The sequence below is a fragment of the Sander lucioperca genome, chromosome 10, assembly GCF_008315115.2.
Source record: "Sander lucioperca isolate FBNREF2018 chromosome 10, SLUC_FBN_1.2, whole genome shotgun sequence".
Lineage (NCBI taxonomy): Eukaryota > Metazoa > Chordata > Actinopteri > Perciformes > Percidae > Sander > Sander lucioperca.
This window is the reverse complement of record NC_050182.1, coordinates 15,912,810-15,934,273: the sequence shown is the minus strand read 5'-3', so window position 1 is coordinate 15,934,273 and position 21,464 is coordinate 15,912,810. Positions and strand designations below refer to the sequence as shown.

At 40.9% G+C, this 21,464-nt stretch overlaps 1 protein-coding gene across 2 annotated transcripts in view; it reads right to left on the bottom strand.

Annotated features, from left to right (window-relative positions):
• LOC116060777 (mannosyl-oligosaccharide 1,2-alpha-mannosidase IA) overlaps positions 1–19,920 on the bottom strand; it is a 221,559-nt gene extending 201,639 nt beyond the window's left edge. Inside the window, exon 1 of one of the 2 annotated variants that reach the window (XM_031314519.2) lies at positions 18,208–19,920. In XM_031314519.2, coding sequence (XP_031170379.1) covers positions 18,208–18,756 — 549 coding nt within the window. In that variant the 5' untranslated portion in view covers positions 18,757–19,920. The remainder of the gene's footprint in view (positions 1–18,207) is intronic. The other variant, XM_031314529.2, reaches the window with a different exon arrangement.
• Positions 19,921–21,464: the final 1,544 nt, after the last annotated feature.

Sequence of the window (21,464 nt, the reverse complement as noted above, 5' to 3'; positions counted from 1 at the left end):
GAACAACAAGCTAGCAGGTGGATAAGCGGGAGCAACGGAGTGGGATTGAAAAAGACAGACGAAGACAGTAAGGAAGAGATGGAGCAAGAGCAATGTGAAATTCATATAAAATAGTGAGGGATGAGAAATGCAACAATACTGGAAAGGTGGAGGAGGAAATTGAAGAAGAGCCCTACAAACAGAAAGCTGACACTCCCCTTTATTCACACTCGCTATAAATTATTAATGCGAGAACTGAACAAATGAGTTCAGTGCACAGGGAGGGGCAGATGAATCGCTGTGAGTCCCCCAAGATAACTTCTGAAAATGGACCAGTCCCCAAATGGCTAGAAGGGACAGGGTGCACACATGCACGACCACTAGATATCAGCTGTAGGTCATGGTCATTGCTAAATCTGCAAATGTAATCAAGTTAACCAATCCTTTCAAACTTGTGAAGCATGTCAAAGCAAAGGGTACAGTGTGGACTAGGACTACAGAATGTAGCAAAAAGAGTGCAAGCAGACCAATGTTAATGCTGTACAGTTTAATGAATATTTCTATAAAAGCACATATTATTTTCCACCAAGTTGTATGTTTTTTTCAGAATCCTGAAATCATATTATATGTATGATGCATTTAATCCCATTTACTTTAGTAATAAATAAAAAAAAATAAAAAAGCCCAACTTCAAAAAAGGGAAATCAGCAACTACTTTGATTCTATAATATTGCTAAATTGTCATTTTTTTGTTGACAAAATTACAATTAAAATGTTTTGCTTTTGTCCAACCAACAGTCCAAAAATCCAAATTGACCTTGTGCCTTCTGCTATTTTTCAGTATTTCCTGACATTTTATTGACCAAACGATTAAGCAACAAGATAAGCGGCTGTCAGATTAATCAATAATGAAAGTTGCAGCTTTATGGTCTTGTAGTAATTTTGTCACAATTCTACCTCATAGTAGTTGTTTATGTTTGAGATTACACCGAATGTTAACTTCAAAAGGTTTCGAGGACTCATCCTTTCAGATGGTCAGATTGGATATGGCTGCCAGATTGGTATGTGACGCCACAGGGGTCGAGTCGATAGTTCCAAACCTTGGATGATCACATGAATGGTGCTTCTTCTTGTCACTGTGCCAACTGCCTGTGGCAGCCTTTGCCTAACAAGAGCCCTTTGTTTGTTTTGGTTTGGGCTTTTCTGCTCTGTTTGCTCCTTTAGCTCCGTTAGCATTGTAAGTTCACTCATGTGTCGACTTCCGTGCTAAAATAAGTCAGTTCCCTCTGGCCAACAGACCCCTGCGTGTGCGATAGCACTGCTGTTGCAGGCATTGCAGAATTAAAAACCCACGCATCCAAATCTTGCCAGATGCCTTTGCTGAAAACAAAAACACACCTGAGTCTACTCTGCACGATGAAAAGCTCCGCTTGCGGTGCATAAATTCACTATCACGAATGTAACCTTTTAATCTCAGTGCTACTCATTAGACAACTGATGGAGAGTACTAAGGTCAAAATGTTTAACGTATTTTAATCTATTCTTTTTTTAGTTTTCATTTTGGTAAACAGCCTGCGGCTAAAAAGCAACTCCAGAAAACAGGAATCATGGCTCCTTCTGCTTCTTGCTTTAGAGCTGTTGATTGTAGATCTACTTTGGATATGCACTAGTCAAAAAAACACTTTAGTTAGCCGTAATTACTTAAACATATGCATAATTCCCCTGACTAGCCAGACCACAAATACAACTAATCCAATTACTATCATTAGTTAATAGCCAGTGTTGGGCAAGTTACTTCCAAAATGTAATACATTATTTTTGTCATTTGAGAGTAATTAGTTATATTACAATATTACTGTCTCTGAATTGTAATGCGTTACACTACTTTTGCATTACTTTTGAGTTACTTTCACCAAAATAACAGGGGAAGTTTGATTTGGCAGCTAGCTTGTTAATTTCACCACCGGATCAATAAAGTCTCCTCTTTATCCACTTTAATACTTCATAGATTATTCATATTTTGTATAATTAATATAAATATGCAAAGTAACTAAAGCTATAAAAAATAGATAAGTAAAATGTATAATAGGCAAGTAGGAGAAAATGAAAATACTCAATTAAAAGTACGGCATTGTTGTAAAATGTTTGTTTATAGCACTTGAATAAGAAATTCATATTGTTTAGTTTAAAACACTCTAAATGAAATGTTCAATTATAGTGTGATTAAAACTCACTATTTACATTATTTACAGTACTTGATTTACAGCTGATTTGTGAAAAGGTAGCCTACACAACCTTATTTAACAGTAATTTAGTTTTACTGCGAACCGTCACAGGAAGTGCTTTTATTTTGAAGTAAGCTACACGGAAGTTGTCTGTTGTGTAGCCTATTCTTGCTAGCTTACTGAGATGCAACATGTTCGTCAGGCTTAAGTTGTTCACTTTCTTGTTTGTAAAACTGCAACATATTGAACAGTAAATGGTCACAGTAAAAGACAAGCGCTTTTGGTCGTCATTCGAAGCCATTCCACTACAGGCATAGTTACTTTCCACCGCTGATAAAATGCAATGATATTTACGTGTAGCAAGCCTCAACATTAATTCCCGACATGTTTATATCTGTCAGCCGCTGACGTACCGTCACCTGTTGGGACATACATGCTGTCCGTACCGTCTCTGGTTCTGACCACGGTAACAGAAACAGGACAGCTCACTTCAACGCAGCGTAATAACTCCTGAAAATAATATCCATCTCGCAAATGTATCTGTCTCTGCAGTCATCTCAACCATCGAATACAGCGACAGGAAAATAATACGGCTTTTTTTTTTCCTGTGAAGAAATGTGTCGCGGTGTTGGTGAATTCTTAAAAAAAACAATGCACCACTAAATGTTGCGTTAAAATGCGTTGTAACTTGCGTTAGTGAGACTGAAACGAGTATAATATTACTGCGTTACAGCAAAAAGGAATACATTACTGTAATTGCGTTACTTTTGTAACGCGTTACTCCCAACACTGTTAATAGCCCGCCCTCTCACCAGTAGTAAATTATACATTGACATTGTAGCCAATCCATACACAGGTCATGCAAAGGGCAGAAAATGTATCATGTTATAGATCACAATCAGATCGGGAGGCTTTAATTTACAGCAGTGATAAAAAACAACAACACTTGAATCGGATGTGTCAAGCTACACTGTAGATTACAGAAAATAATTGGTCCCTTTTGTCAATCAGAGCTTTGTACCCTCTCAGTCCAGTATCTTTTCTCATTAAAATACTACACAAAAGGCATTTTTGCAGCATAGAATTTCCATCTTGAACAAACCCTATTACCTCTTGAACAAACCGTTGAGCAATGCCTTGCATATCCACTTGTAAATCTGATTCCTTTAACATTTCATATTATCACTTGTGTCCCTTGCTCCAACAGCAAACATTTCCCTATCTGATTCAATTACTGCGAGATGGCCCGACTGCAACAAACTGAGGGTCAAACAGTAAAATAATTTGCAAAAATCACAGCTTATCAGGGTTGTACGATCTGCATACATTACAATGGCATTCAGTTAGATGTACAGAAAAGAAGACAGGTTGTTTCCGATGGTGGTATGAGGAGTGCTTTAGGGAGATATAATTACAACACTTTATACTCTTGACAAGCAGCAATACCGACAAAGCTATAGAAGCAATCAAAGCAGCTGCCTCGAGGTAGACTGGCGTAGAGTTTCTAAAACAGATCAAACTCACAAGGTAAAACTGATATACCACAATGAAGAGATAACACTAGAACTACAGTATACACATTTACACATCCAGATATCCTCCCTCTCTTTTAGAGGCTGACAAAGGGGCAGCAAATAATCATGAGCCTACTCTTTGCATTAATCATATCTGTATGTCAATGTCTCCCTGTGGAAATGCCCTCACAACCTTTTGTATCTTTAAAGGTTGACAGCTTGTTTTCTTCTGCCTCTTCAAAACAGCATTTCCATTGCCTCAAATATCAACAAATAAAATCTCAAAAGGTCTGTGCGCTTCCTATACACGGTAATAATACCGTAAAAATACACAAAAACAAGGTGTGTTCTCTACTACATTAATTGGCAGAATCTGCGACAGATGTTGAATGGTCCTGTCGGGTTTCATTCACTCTAGTCAGCATATAGTCGCCTCCTGTAAAGACTCAGTGGGCCTCAAAAGGTCCACAAGCAAACTGTGTTTAAGACCTCACACACGCATGTATGCATAAGCACACAAGCACGCACACAAACACTGCATTGCTCTCATCTGCTCCAGTGTCCTGCTGCTTGATCCATTAGCTATCCAGCTAATGGCCAGTGCAGAATTAATTGCAACCATCCATCTCATTTTACTTGGAAAATACAATGGCAATGCTACATCTATAGTCATGCCACAGCTTCCCACACATGCACACATTTCGTTCTCTATACCAGCTAGACATGGGTCTGTTTTTCATTTACCTTCACTAAAGTTTTTTCATAAGCCTTAAGTCATCTTTTCAGAGCAAGAATGCCTGGGTTTGTGAAGGAAAGAGTGTGCACAGATGCTTTATATCTCACCGTGCACACTGCATTCACTGTTCTGACAACTGTTGAATAATGACTTTCAGAAAACGTCGTAAAACTAAGGTTTATTACAATGGGTTTCTGTTTGTGTAGCTCCAGCCACACAACTCTGTTGATGTGAAATTACTCTTCAAGAGATCTGAAGAAAGCACAGACACAAATACTACTTTTCATCAGGCAAAAAAGCTCAATTCTGTATTTTGACATGCTTTGTGCTGCATTCAAACAAAGTTGAACACTTGCTCCAAAATGGACTTCAGGCCCTTCTAAGAAAACAAGTGCCTATAATTATTTGGATGGATCTTACATTTTTTTTTACATTTAACAGAGCAGCACCTTTACCTGGCCGTTTGTTATCATCTTATACATGCACTACCGGTCAAAAGTTTGGTGTCACTTAGAAATGTCCTTTCCACTCCATTACAGACAGAATACCAGCTGAGATCAGTTGCATTGTTTTTTTAATCAGGGCAGCAGTTTTCAGATTACATTATGTGCTTACATAATTGCAAAAGTGTTCGACTGTTGTAGAAAGAAGTGGCTGATCTTTAATGCAATATCTACATTGCCCATTATCAGCAACCATTCATCCAATGTTCCAAAGGCACATTCTGTTTACTAATCTGATATCATTTTAAAAGGCTAACTGAGAAAACATTGGAGAACCCTTTTGAAATTGTGTAAGCACATAATGTAATCTGAAAACTGCTGCCCTGGTTAAAAAAAAACAATGCAACTGATCTCAGCTGGTATTCTGTCTGTAACTGAGTGGAATGGAAATTTCTAAGTGACCCCAAACTTTTGACCGGTAGTGTATATCTAACCAGTTTTAAAGCTCTTTCAGTCTCCCACTAATTAAACTCCTTAATATGGTGTCTGTTACACAAGGCAGAAGATAAAGTTTTTCAGACTTGCTAGTGACCAAGTAAAAATAAACTCAACAGTTGCTAAGCCACAAGCCAGTGTTTAGCTGGGAACTGGCACCCACCCAATCTCAAGACTGAAACCGACCACGCATGTTTGACTGTGCCAATAAAATTCTGCAAAAATTCAGGTTGGGGTCAAATCATGTCAATCCAGGGAGTGAGTTTCATTTAAACCTCACAGCTCGGACACACGGTGCTTTGTGATAATTAAAGTTCTTATATCAAATCTGTAATTATGATATTATTGGACATTGCTGCTTTGTCATTATGATGTGAACTGTCATTTCAATTTTTTATTTTTAACTTAAGTCAAATTTAATGTGATACGATCTCAGTCCCTGACAAAAGAATTGTTCCCTTGCAGGTGGAAGCCACAATCTTTGGCCTGGGTTATCCAGAGATGTCATTATAACACACGTTATTGTCATTTTTATTGCTCTCCTTGTGTCCAGGAGACCACAGCAGACATCATTATGGGAGAGCTGATAACCATGCTCACATCTTCTGGGGGAGGTTTGGTTAGCAGCAGGTTTCCACTCTAATGGTGGGCCAAATTAACTCGGAGATGGATCGAGCTTTTGGTACGGTTGGCACATAAAAAGTCTAATTAGATCATGTGCATGACTCAGTAGCACCCTAGTTTGAACAGAGGGGATAAAGACTGACTTGTCTCAGAAATGGTGCAAATTCCTCTACTTTGTGCTGACTGGTTGATTGATTTTATGACACTTGTGTCTTTAGTGTCTGTACTGTAAATTCCACTTTTCCCTGTCAATAAATTACCATTACTTGATTGCTCAATTAGTTGATGGACAAAAGTCTAACCGGCAACTATTTTGATAATTGGTTAGTCATTTTCAAGCCAGTTCCAGCTTCTTCAATGTGACAATGTTTTGCTTTTCTCTGTTTTGTATTATTGTTAATTGAAGAATATGACACCCCTGGATCTGGGAACATGTGATTGACTTTTTCTGACACTAAATCTATTAATCAAGGACATAATTGGCAGATTAAATCAATAATGCAATTTAACTGCAGTAGCCTCGGGTCGGGCTCGGGCCGTTATTTCCACCACTATCCTCGGGCCGGGCCCGGGCCGGACCCTTGATCAAGCATTTTTTTTTTTTTTTAATCCATTACCTATTTAGCCTAATTGGGTGGGGAGAAAGCTATGCCATAATCAGAAATATTATAAATATGTATATATAAGCTATGTAAAAGTAACAAATGTGTACAAAATTTAGGCTGCAGTTACAAAATGCAGCACTTCATGCGCGGAGTCTCCTCCTCTCGCACGCATCACACCGGGTCTGCTGTGCTGTATTGTGTATCTTAAGTGCAACATGGAGCTTGAAGATGTAAAGAAAAAAAGAAAAACAGGAGAATTACCTTTGAGCAAGTGTGGAGGAAAGTCGGAGGTATGGAAGCAGTTTAAACAAGTCGTGGGCAGTGACAACAATATGTTGTTCATCATTGTTTCTTTTTTTTACGTTTCTTCATTCAGATCCATTTGCGATCCGTTCCATTCTGAATAAACAAACAGCGCAGTTTACAGGCTTCGTCCTTGTTGCATTATTCTAAACAGATTTCTGCAGTTCAAACAACTCGGAATTGTAGTTGAGAACGTCAGTTATAACGGCCCACGTATTAAAAAAATGTCGGGTTTAAATCGGGCTCATAATTCTCTCTCTCTCTCTCTCTCTCTCTCTCTCTCTCTCATTATGCATCAGTTTATTCATTTACAATACTGTCTACACAAATGTATATTTAGTCATTATACTTTAGCCCTAAATTTTAACTTGCACTATTATTATTGTATCTTAGATTTTGATTTCTGATAGATTTAATGAGTATTGTTGGAGGGTGCCTGAAGAATTTCACTGCCAACAACTGCTTCTCTGTAATTGTTGTGCACATAAAAATAAAGAAATGTAACTAAAAGCCTTTGTTGATGTAATAAAGGCAGTAACAACCCTTTCTGTGTAATATTAAGATATTAATCATATTAGGCTTGAATGGGGAAATTCTCAGATACCACCACTACCCTATTTCAGTCTCATAGCAGCCCAATATGACATCAGTTATTAACATGTTTTTTCTTTGGAAATTCTTCCTCACACTAATTACCAGTTTATGATGAATGATGACCTGCAACCACAAGCTGAAAAAACAGTTGGTTAACTGAAACAACACAGCTGAAACCACAGTCACTTCTGAAACTGGACAGCAAGTCCCACCCATTTCCTGTTGATGAAACACATATCACCATCTACTCTTTGAATGAAAAAAACAAAAAGACTGGTTCAGAGAGAGAAAACGAAAAACAGGTTCTGATATGAAGTAAAGTAGACAACAGATTATGTTAAGACAATATTAAAAAAGGCTTTTGAGGATGTTAACAGACCCTGCATTCAAAAAGCACAATCATTCAAGATTTAAATGACAATGATGTAAAGGTTTTAGCAGTACTTTTGAAGCAAATGCTTCCTGCCAATAGCATTTTAAAGAAGCTCTTAAATGTTCACAATATGACAGCTGCTTTCCTGAATGTTAGGATTTTTTTAATGTTATTTCGCAGAAGATTGACAGTTCATTTTGGACTGCCTTGGTTCTCTCTGGTCGAGATAAATAACAAAATGTTGAAGTGTTTATTAGGGCTGAAACGATTCCTCGAGTAACTCGAATAATTCGATTACTAAAAATCCTCGATGCAAAATGATTTGCCTCGAAGCTTTGTTTAATTAACGTTACCAACGTTGTATGGCTCACGGTGTTTCTGCACGGAGGATTATTACTGTCGCACACCGGGCTGACGCTGCTGGCGACACATCCCATGAAGACTGACGGCAGTGTAAATAGTGCGGGGCTAAGAGAAGAGCCAGGCTGGAAAACGACAGAAAGTGTCAAAAGTTTGGAATCAGTTCAAACGTAAGTAAAACGAAAACTCTGTACAGTGTTTACTGCAAAATCAAACTAGTTTACCACAATAATAGCACAACGTCAATGCTTCAGCATCTCAACAGAAAACATTGAGTCTAACTTAATCATCCATTCCACGAAGCGGACCCGACAAAAGTAAATCACAGTCATATGGACGATGAAACTACACCAACCACAACAACTGCCAAGAACAAAGACAAGAAAATACGCAGTGGTGACCACAATTTGATCTAAAGAGCCGACTTGTTGACTATCCCTTCGGAAAAACAGCTGATTGTTGCACACCACTCTCTCTCTTCACGGAGAAACAGCTGATCAACGATCTACTAGCAGAAGTGTAACAGAGCTGTGTAGCATTGTAATCAAATATATAAATGAAAATAGGTTGAGTATAACTAATATGTGCATATAGGCCTATATACAGATCAGTCTCAGGTTGAAACGTGTAGTTCTGAAAGTTAAGTTGCACAACTTAAGGTAATGTTTATGTATGTTTAATGTATGCCTTAGTTTGAGGTTGTAATTGCATTTCAGAAAATGTTTTCTTTAAAAACAATGTAATATGGCACTTAAATGCACTTGATATTGTAAGCAATGTAGGCAATAACAATGTTGCTTTTTCTGAAAATTAAACCAAACTATTGTATATTATTGCTCTTCAATAAAACAAAAGTATTTCTTATCCGATTACTCGATTAATCGATGGAATAATCGGTAGAATACTCGATTACTAAAATAATCGATAGCTGCAGCCCTAGTGTTTTTTATTTTTTTTTAAAGGGCATTGCATGGACCCATCTTGTCCATATACAGCTGGCTCTATCCAGTGTAATATTAGCGCTCAAGAAATACGCTCAAGAGGCTGTCACCTACACTTCTCATCCAATTAATGACTAGCAAATTCGTTGTTCTCTTATACACAAACAGTCATCAGTAGACTATCGAATCAGTTTATTATTTGTCATTTCTATGGCTTTGCACCAACTGTGGACGGTTGAAAATTGCAATTATCTAGCTGGCCCGTCATCTAACCTTGATAGAAACAAGAGAAATCTATATGGCTCCCTAATGAGCACTGAGCTGCAATTTGATTAGGGACTTAATTGTGATAATAATGAACAAATACACCCAGCTCTGGCTAAAACAGTGTTGTAAGCGTTCAGCTAATTAATGGCTGTTTGCCCACTGATGCTGATGAAGGAGAAAATCACTAGGGAGACACCTTTTCCTCTCTACCCACGTTAAGCTAGACAGCACTGTGTTGGTCTAGTAAGCTTTCCAAACAAAGCTATTGTCCTCACTCTGGAGGGAAACCCGATCCTGGCCAACAAAGGCTGCTACATAAAAGATGATGTTGTCTTCTGGGAATCCCCCTAAATTGTAGGTCAAAAGCTTGACAGCGTTATTCAGACATTTTGAAAGTAGGCCGAAGCCATGTCACAAAACGATAACATTGCAGATAGGCCGATCTGCAAAGACAGCGTCCACGCAGTTCACACTGGCTCTCTGGTGATGCAGGAGGGGATAGTTGGCAAAGCAGTGGCAGTAAACATGCCAAGGGCTGCACGTCGAAGCAGGGAGGAAGAAAGAGAGAGACGACAAAGAGGAAGAGAAGGAGGAGTAACAGAGAGAGAATGAGTGACAGTTTTTATATATTAAAAAAAAAAAAAAAAAAGACAATAAGGACCAAACAAAAGACGAGCAAGGAGTGAGACAAGGAGGAAGACATATTGGGACAAGCCAGGTCCCCCGGCCGACTCTAATGTCTTGCCATTACCCTGTGAACACAGCCACGCATGTTTTCTGACCAATTAGGCAGGCATAAAGGCAGGGGGCTGAAACTCAGCTGGGGGCTCAGTTTGTCTGCTGGTTATATCTAGGCCACTGTCCCTACACTTCTTTCCTATTTGTTGAATCTGCCCGAGCAGCAAGGCCAAAGAGAGATGGTTGTGGGGGTAGGCGAGGTGAGGGGCGATTTGATTTCATTGTGCACCTAGCAGAGGATGTCAAGCAGAGCCTGAAGCAAACAAGGCCATCCCTGGACCTTTCATCTTCTCCACTTTCTGCATCTATAGCAAACACACCCCCCCCACACACACACACACACTAAAAACATACATTGCCTGAAGCTTGCAAAAACACGACTGGGGTGAAAGCATGTGTGCTGTGTGGCCAGACTGTTGTAGGATGCTGGGAGTCCACATACATTCACAGAGACACAGTCAGGCACAAAGGTTGCTTCTCACCCTCTTTCTTTCATGTTATTAGAAAGCTAATACTGTCAGCAAGAGCAGTGAACAAGTGTAGATAATGGTGCGAAAACATGGTCATCAGCCCTGGCTTATTTAGGCTTAACAGTGCTGAGCACACCAGAGGAAAAAGTGGAGAAAACTATGATGAAGGCACAAACTATGTAGGATTTTGGGAGATTTTTTTGCCTCAAAAAGTCATTGGCCAAGAGGGGAACAGTAATCACAGCCCTTCAGAAGCCAGGATTAAGAGGTACACAATGACCCCATTATGTCAGCAGTACCGTTAACTCAAGATAAATGTGCTTCCAAGGAACATATTGCAACATCACAGCAACGGAAGGGGGGGACTGACGGTGTAAAAAAGATTTTTGAGAGACTGGCTGATGAAATCTGAGAGAAGCAGAAATCTAATTTCCAGAAAAACACACGGCCACTGCCAAGAGTCCTGCACACTCGCAGCTATTTGCCCTCCTCTGTTCGGGAAGGTGGTCAAAATGTTGACACATTCTGGTCTGGGACGTGACCCTCTGCCTTTACTGGCAACTGACGCAACACCCGTGGGCTATAGTAAACACAGACGGGGGGGGCCGCGGACAAGTACAGCAAACAAATGGACTGGGTCATGCCTGACTTTAAGACTCGGCAAATATGGAAGCGCAGGAGCAAACAACAAAAGGAAAACATCTGCAAACTGTTGACTAGGCCACGTCATCAGGAAAAGAAAAGATATACAAGCTGCGTGTAACTATAAAACTGCTGAGGAACATCTACTATGCTCACATGAACCACACACACACACACACTATACAGCATACATGCAAAAACCCACTGTTACATTTTGGACGAATAGTAGGACCTTACTGGTCTCTCCAGAGAGTAGGGCACTTAAGGCATTTTATTCGTTCAAGATGTGTTATAATCCTCTACTTCTGCCTGTGACACACACACACACACACACACACACACAGTTGTGTATTATGTATAAATGCACTTGCACAAGAGGTATCTGCAACACAGACACACACACCTCTTGAAAAGCATGCCTCAAAAGAGAGATTTACCCCTCAAGCCAGTTGCCCTACCACGAAAGGAATGCAGGAAGAAAACTGCGGTGAAAGCAAAAAGGGTGGTAACCAACATCTCCCCTTTTTGACTCACATCCTTCCTTTTCCTCTCTCCATCTCACCCGATCACTTACTTCCTGCCTGGGGGGGGGGAAGACCTGGTATTGTGTAGCTTCATCAGCTTTTATCACCCACTGGAAAATAAGCTTCTTTGCTGGGCTCTGGAGGTTTTTACCTGACATTTCTCTATCTTACTGTTATTCTGTGAAACACAAGACTTCCTGGATGCAGCCGCTTTGACTTTTAGGGTCATTGGTCCTAATGTTGTTACATTGTTATGTAATGCCTTAAGGGGACAGAAAGTGGGAGATGAAGGAACCAATCAATATCGAAGGCACAAGTAAGTAAGATTGTCATTAGTCAACACCAGGTCAGCATGTAGTCACTCAAGTGTTGCAGCAGGAAGTCTAAATGTAGTGATGCAGCAACCCTCAAACTTCTGCTTTAAACAGCAAAAATCAAATTAGGCTTCTTTGGGATATTTTCTTTACAAAAGTATGGAAAAGGCAGGAAATAATCATTGACACACACACTAGAGGCTACATGACAGGTGTCAATCATGCTCTATTTTGCTAGCAAAATGCACTTAAATTGACAATGTTACTTGCACAAATGGAGTCCGCATCAACTGTGATCATTTTTCAGAATTTGATGCTCAAGGATGAAGAGTGTTTTATCTGATCACCATAAACAGCACAAATAGTTCTAATGTGCTATAATAAAGTGTGTGGGTTTATAAGGCCAGGGTCTTTTATATAAACACGCAATTACTGTGGTTAGAAGCACGTCTCTACAGGTTTAGTGCGTTTGTTGTCATACTGGAGTATTTTTGTTTTGATAACATAACTGCAGTAACTAATGAGCTGTTGGAAACCATTGTTGAAGACATGCACTTTACAGGCTTCTGAGCTTCACTTAAGTTTTTAACCACACTTTTTATTATCTGAGGTTTTCAAAACTCTACAGCACGTGAAGCCAGCTGCGCAGTTATCACTTTTTATCAGTAAAGGAAACTAGTAACTGCCATGTGGTTTTAAGACGTGGCAGAATACATATTTTGTTTGTGCAAGACAGGTTAGTAAGTCAACTTGTATCCACTCATGTGATAGATTCAAGGTTACTTACAGTACTGTGTACATTATGCAATGCTGTTCTTTTTCCAAGTCACATCAACTTGTCTTTTTACAGCCACCGTCATGCAATGAGTCCTTTTATTATGTTCTGCACAGACACATCCTCAGGTTTACTTTCTGATCAACATCAATGTTTGTTGGTGGCTTCACTGCAATGTTCTGTATACTATGATGAGTTTTGGTATCACTACGGTTAGTTTGAAAGTGACAAGAAAAGGCTGTTTTTCTTGTAAGAGGGCAACCTAGTTGGTTAATGACAAGTTAACATGAGTAACTATGTGGCAGAGAGAGAAATAAGCAGGAAAATAAACAAACAAACGTGTGAGGACAATGACTGAGAATTGCCCTTACAGTAAAAGTACAACACCACGTGATACACTCGTCCCAGCCTTTCAATCATTATTGTTGCAAGTATTGCAATTACTGTAAGTAGCCCTGGGTAAAACCCATTGCATGCCTATAATGTACATGAAAAATACACATCTCAGAAAACTGATCAAGCAGTCAACTTATTTATGTGTGGCAATAAAGGCCTGCATCAATGCCTGGCAGCATTGACAGATTGATAATATCTGCCTTTGCTGCCTAGTAGTTGACTTGCACGATATATCAATATCCAGCGGGCACAGCGGCTCACTCCCACGCATGAACAGACCAAAGACAACGATTGGCTAATACTCCAAACACCAGTCGCTGACATTTGCACAGCATCCACATAGGATGGGAAAAGCACAAATGTTCCAGCTCTGCGAGAGAGCAAGGAGAGTGTAAGCCTTTTTTTTAAGACTTTGTTCATCTTCCGTAGCTTTCTTCTCGCTCAGCAGGCGGCCAGTTTCCTGGTTGAGACTGAAGGTTGTTTGGCACACCTGGTTCGTAGCGGGAGACAGCAAGGGAATGAGGGGTGGAGGGAGGTCACGGTGCTCAGGGCCGGCCAGAAGGCGCCGGCTTAACGGCAGCGTTTTATTTAGACAGACACCCAGCTCACTGGTCATTACTGCTATAAGGGGATTTCAGGTCGGGCTACAAGCTCACCGATTTCTAGAGCTTTGTGTTAGGTTTTATGTGTCCATGGGTGTGTATTTGTGCAATGCGACAGTTCAGTTGTTATAGTCGGGAACAATTATTTAAATATTTGCCACAGTTAGTAAAACTCCTTGCGCAAAGGAATATTTTTGTATGACACTGTGCCTTCAATTCTGGCTGAAGAACAGACAATTTGCTTTTTTTGGCACAAATTGACTCTAATCTAGAACTCTTATATTTGGGTGTGTCTCAAGAGCAAATACAACATTTAAAAGTCACTTCATGTATTTTTATTAAACATCTAAATTCATGGCACATTGGCATTGAGACCAACTTTACTAAAATGTCTTTCAGCAACACACAGCTGCTCGATGGTTGCTGTTCTTAAGCTGAACCTCAACCCCTTGAGAACTTAGCCTAAATAAGTCAGAAATGTATCCCACATAAAATCAGATTTCCCTAAGTTCTTAAGAAATAATTCATTTGCTAAACTATTTCTGATTTTACATGTTCTTTCTTTATATTGTATGATATGTGTTTTTATTCTTGGTTTCGATGTTAAGCACTTTGGATACCTGCTGGTTGCTGTAAAGTGCTATATAAATAAAGTTTGATTGATTGATTGATTTGCAAATCAATTTAAGATCCTATTGTTCGGTTTCCTTTATTTGGAAGTGAATAACTCAAAACCAGAACTGAAAAAAATGCAAATTACCTGGGAATGTTTTATATGTTTTCTGTTTAAACATGCCACCTACAAAGTACATTTTGGCGAAATTTCCCTTCAGCTGTTTTCTCAGCTAAAAGATGAGGTGAGCCTCTCAGTAAAGTGAACTGACAAACTGGTGATAATTTAACCAAACTGTTGTGGATTAAACAGTTTTGTGCTTTTAACTCTGTTTAGAAATCTTTTTTTCATAATAGCACAGGGGGTTTCCATTTCTCCACGATACTGCTTATTATTCACACACACACACACACACACACACACACACAGCTTTAAAAACAGATGTACCTCAGTTTATTGTTGTTAGTCTACACAGTGATGCATCTGGGCTTCAGTACTGGATGGATAAACACAGTGACAAGCCTTTCAACTGAAACTGTCAAACTCCAAATTCATCCCCAATCACCTAATCATCTAGATAAGCCATCAAATGCACACACATGCAGTTAGCAGGCACACACGGGACAAAAAAAGCCCTGAAGACTTTTATTGCTCCACTGGAGGAGGCTCTGCCACGAGAGGCTGCGGTGTCTGTCCTCTCACTGCAGTACACTTAGCTGTTAGCTTTATCTCCTGCCTGCGCACCCAATGTAAATGCATCATATGTTAGAGGCCACATTATACAGTGTGTTCCAATTTCCTCAAGCAAAGGCCTTTATTTGACCGCACTGGCATATCTCTGTTAAAGATTCAGCGTATGAGGGAGAAAGCAATCCTCAGGCTTTATGGAGAAGGTCCTTGAATGCACACCTGTCTTTTGATGTAGCTGATGATGTGGAGACCAACAGAGGAGAGAGATGTGGACGTTTCTATCTTGGATTGGCACAGATCTCTTTTCATTCTCTGATGTCCTCTTTGCTTTGTGTTTGTTCGGATGTGCTACTTCTGCGCTCTGCATCTAGTATTTTATTACTGCACTCCAAAGTCTAACCTTAGTGAACGTAAAAAGGACATCGGCAACAGAATGTGCATGCATAAAAAGGACACCCCCTGTTGCTCCAGGCGCACATTTTTGTGGAGCGGTCCTTGCTAGCTAGCCTCTTATGTGGGAGCCAATCAGGCGGCAACACAGCCAGGCGCCAAAGTGACTGTGTGTGAGCCATGACATCACAGAATTACAATTAGGAGGCAGATTGAAAATTACTCTTATCTTCATTCTGCTGAGGAATTTTGGAGGAGAATGAACTATCTACTAGCAGGGAGGTAAACAGCACCTTGACGACTTTGGCGGTATTTGCTGGTATCCCAGGGGGCCTAGCTAGAGGTGGGCTGCCTTCAAATATTTGCCTTGTGTGATCAGCCTGTCGTTGTACCTCGTTTCCCCCTCACTTGGCAGTGGGTGCACACACAGAAGAAGAAGGCAGGGAGTCTGCTTTCTAGTTCTTGGCAGTTGAGAAAAACGATGCCCGTTCACACTCATTGAGGCACTCAGTGGGCTGGACCAGACTCTTTCTGTTGGCTTTGGAAGGGGGATACCCTCTCTCTGCATTCCCTTACAGTGGAAAAACACTGCTTTTACAGAGCTGTTCTGTCCGTACACACTACAACACAAGCTGAGAGTGACAACTAGAAATTCAATTCTGTATATTTCATGCTTCACAGAAATATACATCAAAACAGCTAAAAAAACAACAACATCAAAGCATGTTAGTTTTATTGTTATAGTTACTCCCTGGTTTTACATCTGTAAACCTGGACAAAGCACAGGCACGCAATGTGTCAGTCTGTGCCAGCAGCATGAATGTGAGCCTCCAGGAAGGAGAAAAGCCGCCTGGAATGCTGCCAGCGGGCTTGAGACAGTGGGAGCTGAAGCAACAATAGCAAAACACAAAAAAAATGCACACAAGGCTATATGGACATGCAATGTAAGTAAACAGGGCCTGTCTGTTCTATAACGGATTAATAAAAAAGGACTTTACTTAAGGAAACGCAATTACAATTCTGTAACAGTTTTGGAAGAGGGTGTGGTGGAAAAAAACAACTTTTCCTCAGAGAACTATGACACCAAGGCAAAAACTATGCCGAGCTCAGCTGAACAAGACCACGCAAGCAAAGTCACTTTGACATTCACTTACAAGAGCATCAAAAGAGAATGACTCATGGAGAACTCAGTGCATGAGGGCAAATGACCCTCTCAGTCCTCTGATGCCTCAGTTATCATGTAGCACATCACCTCTAGGTATGAAAGGCATGTGAGCAGCGTGAGAGGGTGGCAGCAGACTGGAAGTGAGAGTGACAACAGGACTTATCCGTGTCACATGCCAAGGCTGAAACCCATCTGCACATGCTGGCCAATGGCTTCCCCGCTGCTTCTGCAGCAGCCCCCCTCTCTCTCGTTCAGTCTCCCTCCTCCCTCTCACCAGCCTCACTTGCCTTGAGTGGGTACAGATGTGTGATCCACAGACGCTCCCACTTCGGAGCCCTTATTGGACCCAAAGGGCTCAACAAAGGCTGACACACAGATTGAAGAGCTCCTGGCCAAAGTGTCACTGCACAATGTCACATCATTTGCAGGCGATTGTGTGAGGGTGACAGAGAGGTGCTACAGCTAAACGCAGGACATTTAATCATTCAGAATGGCCGGATGGAACGCAATTCAACAGCTCGCAAAACAACAAATACGGCAATCTGATAATTCATACGATTACATGCACAAAAAGGAATGAATTTAAAAGATTATTTTACACACACATTGAGGTTATAAGAAGGAAAACATAAAACATCCTGTATTCCCGCTTAGGAAAGTACAGTTTACACATTTATTTTGCAGGGCTAAAACTCTCCCATGGGCAGATTACTAAACGTTATAGCACATTGGTTTTTTTAACACATTATTCTTCCTATTCTGATATTAGATTTTATGTAACCTGGACTACAAACAGCGGAAAAATCACCTCCGTCTTCATCAACAGAAACCCAAAAGAAATTCATCTATGAAAAGGCAAAGTACTGGGTACATTTAGACAAGTGACATGACTGAGAGGGATTTGCCTGTTTGACAGGAGCTTGACAAACAAGTGTCCCACTGCCTCTATAGAGAGATCGTCTGTATTGTCAGACAAATACAGACCAATCAAATTCAACAACTGAAATATAATTATATCTTTCAACTGTGCATGATTGTTTTTCTTTATATTTGAATAAGGCAGACTGCCATTTATCCGTTGTGTTTTGACAGCATGAACAAAAGACTGCAACTGAAACTTATTTGCTCTATGAAGCCACAGACGCATAAAAAAAAAAACTGTATTTGACTATCGTGTGGAAGAAGTTGAGTGATGTGAATTGACTGACTGGGATGATTTGATCAATGTGATAGACATTATTCATACTGCACAGACACTAACATTTGTCTCTGATCCACCCCCATATGTTACTTGTGACTTCCCATAATACAACCAGATCATTATTGTATTTCCACATACTCTTTAAGGCTACTATATGTCAAATATCCACCTCCTGTAGAATCATGTCACTATAACGATCACCCTGCAGGGTCACTGTCACATCCTTACCTCTTTGACTTTCTCCCGGCGCTCGTTTGTCTTGGGGTCGCTCGGCTTGCCGTTGTCTCTTCCCAGCGGGGGTTTGAGCAGGCAGCCTTTGAACTTATTGTAACTTAAAGTATCCGAGCTGGCACCGTGGTCAGAGGAGGTCGCTTTCGCCGAGGCGGACTCCGTTTTCGACCTGGGCAGAGTCAGGTCCTCCTGCGCTTTCCCCCCGGCGAGACGCTCCTCGGTCGCCTCATAAGAGACGGGCGGTTTGCGGCTCAGACTTTTCAGCTTGGTGCTGGTCTCTCCTTTGGCTGGGGTCATGCCCCCCTGGTTCTTGAGTCTTTTTAAGTGCTCCCTGGCATCGTTCTCAGACCCGGACCCGACAGTCACTGGCTGGGTCTCTGTCTTGGACAAAAAAATGCGTTTTAGTCGGACAGAGTCGGGCAAAAAGAAAAGGGCCCCAAAACACAGTGTTACCAAACCCGAGAGAAAGAGCAGAAACACGAATTTCTGGGACAGGCGCAGACCCATGCCCGATGCCGACACACCGGGCAACTTTCGGAAAACCATTGAAACTTTTCTTGAGACGCTGCTTTACAGTATTTCCTCCGACACTACACAGCGTTTTGACAGTCTCCACTCTCTACTGAGCAGCTTCACTGCTTTTTTTGGGGCATGTGTAAAAACTAGATATGCGGGATTTTAAACACACCCCCGTGACACTTACAGAGTAGCATAAACAGCCTGGCAGAGCTGTCTTTATCTCGCTATTGATTGGATCTGCATAAGCGAAGGTTAGGCCTGCCTACAACAGCAATTTACCAATCATTTGGCAAACACAACTGGAGAGCTTTGGGTTTTTATTTACATAACGCAATCACTGACATCAATAGACTGCAGGATTTGGGTTTAAAAATGTAAACCGTAAAACAGCACAGGGCTTCGGGGCTGACGGATAAATGGCACTGGCGTTTATTGAAGCACTGAGCTGTATTCAAGAATAACAGGATTACTATAGCACACGCCAGGCTTGCAAATAAATGCACTTTTAGAAGATATTATCAAACGGCTCGCAGTCTGTCAAGCCTGTGAACAAAGTTGTGTCTCGGTGCATTATTCCACGCCGTGCAAATCGTCAATAACACATTGCCCTACGGTGCAAAACCTCAAGCGTGCAGCAGAGCATATTTTTCTTGTCTCCGTTCAAACCGACTCACGTTGCTGCATTAGGCTATAAGCTCCTGAAATCCCATGTAAGATCGCAAGCCGTTTTGTTTGCATCTATCCTGTACAGTTGGTGCACGGAAACGCGTGTATATTCATGTCGCCTATCTATCTGTCAATTGCGCTCCTCCAGTAGCCTCCGTTATCCCCCTCTCCACTGGCGTCAACACGCCGGGCGAAACAGATCGGTGGATGACATGAAAGAAGCGGGTTTTGTCCCATGCGAAGTTATCCTAGCCCCTGATCCAAATCCGTAGAATAAACAAATCCACCATCCAGTCCGACGGTCTCCCACAAAGACAGACACACCGCCGCGTCGTCGCTCCGGTACCCGCCGCCGTCGGTCCGCCTGCCGTTCCTCGCTCTCTCGCCTGTAGTGCGCACTTGTGTAGCTGTGCCGTGGACGTCCGCTTGCGTAGAGAGAGGGCTGGAAATGTAACATATAGCAGGCAGGGGCGAATCCAGTGGGCTGGTCGGATTTCTTGATGGATATTCACAACGGCTTATCAAAACACAGTTAAGCCGTTTGGACAAAAGCAGTCAGAGAGGTCTGAATGGCTCTGTACATTTGAAATTTTTTTGCTTGAGTTATAGGGTAATGTATCGAAATGTAATTTTTCATAATTTGGTATTGGCACTTTCATATTCTGCATCATACCCATAGACCAAAAAAGCAGGGAGGAATGCCACTGAGAGGCTATGGCTTCCATCTTTGTTTGGTTTAAGGAAATAGTCACCACACTGGCAATAGGTTAAAAAAATCCTGTTTTAATGTGCAGCACGCAGGCCATTTTTTATACCAGTTGGGTAGAATAGTCTCTAAGAAATCTGGAAATGTCAACGGTTACAATGTTACAACGGTAAGTGTTGTGAAAACACCTGCAGGGCTTTTCAGAGTTTGACTTCTTTGGGTTATTTCAAAAAAATAGAACCTAGCTTTTAACTTGATGCAATTATCAGTTCAAAAGTGCGATCTGTGTAAAATGATGATTGATGAGTGCCATAAACTGGAGCTAGATGTTTATACAGTACCATAGAGGGTCCTTTGATTGCATTTTTCAACACAGGTACATGGTGACTTGCATTGTGGCTACACAGGGAGTTTAGAAAAGTGTGTTTGCATAATGTTTACATAGGCAAAACAGAAGCTAAAGTGTAAACACAGTGTTTTCTCCATATTAAATAAGATAGATGGGCCCATTTGTTGGCCATTACCGAAGAGCCTGCACAGCACTATTTAACTAATGCACCTGAAAGCAGGAATGAGAAAATAAAGGTCTGATCGGATTCAATATTGGTCTTTAGTTACAAGTCACAGTCACACCCATCAACCTCTGCTTGTCCTTAGAGGGTGATTGTCAGTCTGCTGTCCAAAAGCCTCAGAATATCCTTACAATCAGTGTATTCAGTGTAGACCATCTGTGTTTCCTGACAATGTCTGTGATGTCAAATGAACTCTTGATGAGCCTTAAACACAGATCTTCCTCCATCCTTTCCTCTGTCACCTTCTCTGTTGTTGGAAAAAACATATTTCAAAATAAAACTGGATGTTTTTTTTCTTTGCCAGTAAAAGAAAAGTTCACTTGAATGTGAACATTTCCTGTGAAAGCCAATGCCTGCACAGGTAATACACATTAATTATTAACATCTGACACATGAAACTCCTCAGGCGAGCTAATTTTAAGGCAATTTGCTCTGCATTTGACCCCATAGTTCCACTGTTGAGCCATCTCCCTCAGCAGCCCTAATTGAGTCAGATTGGTTGTCTGTAATTTACAGAACAGAGGGGAAATTAGCCTTTTATTTTTTGATCCATTTCCTCTGAAAGTAGGTAAATCTATGAAGCATTGTGTGGGCTTTATCACTGACAGAAGGACAGTTTTAAGTCAGAGAAGGGGGCTTTGTGATGGATCAGCGTCTATGTGGAATGAGGCTTTAATTTTATGCGTTTATTCACTCTATGCAGCGTACACCCAGTGGCTACTTTATTAGGTACCTTTGTACATTCTATTGCAATCTAATACAATATTGCAACTGTTCTGCCATAAAGTTAT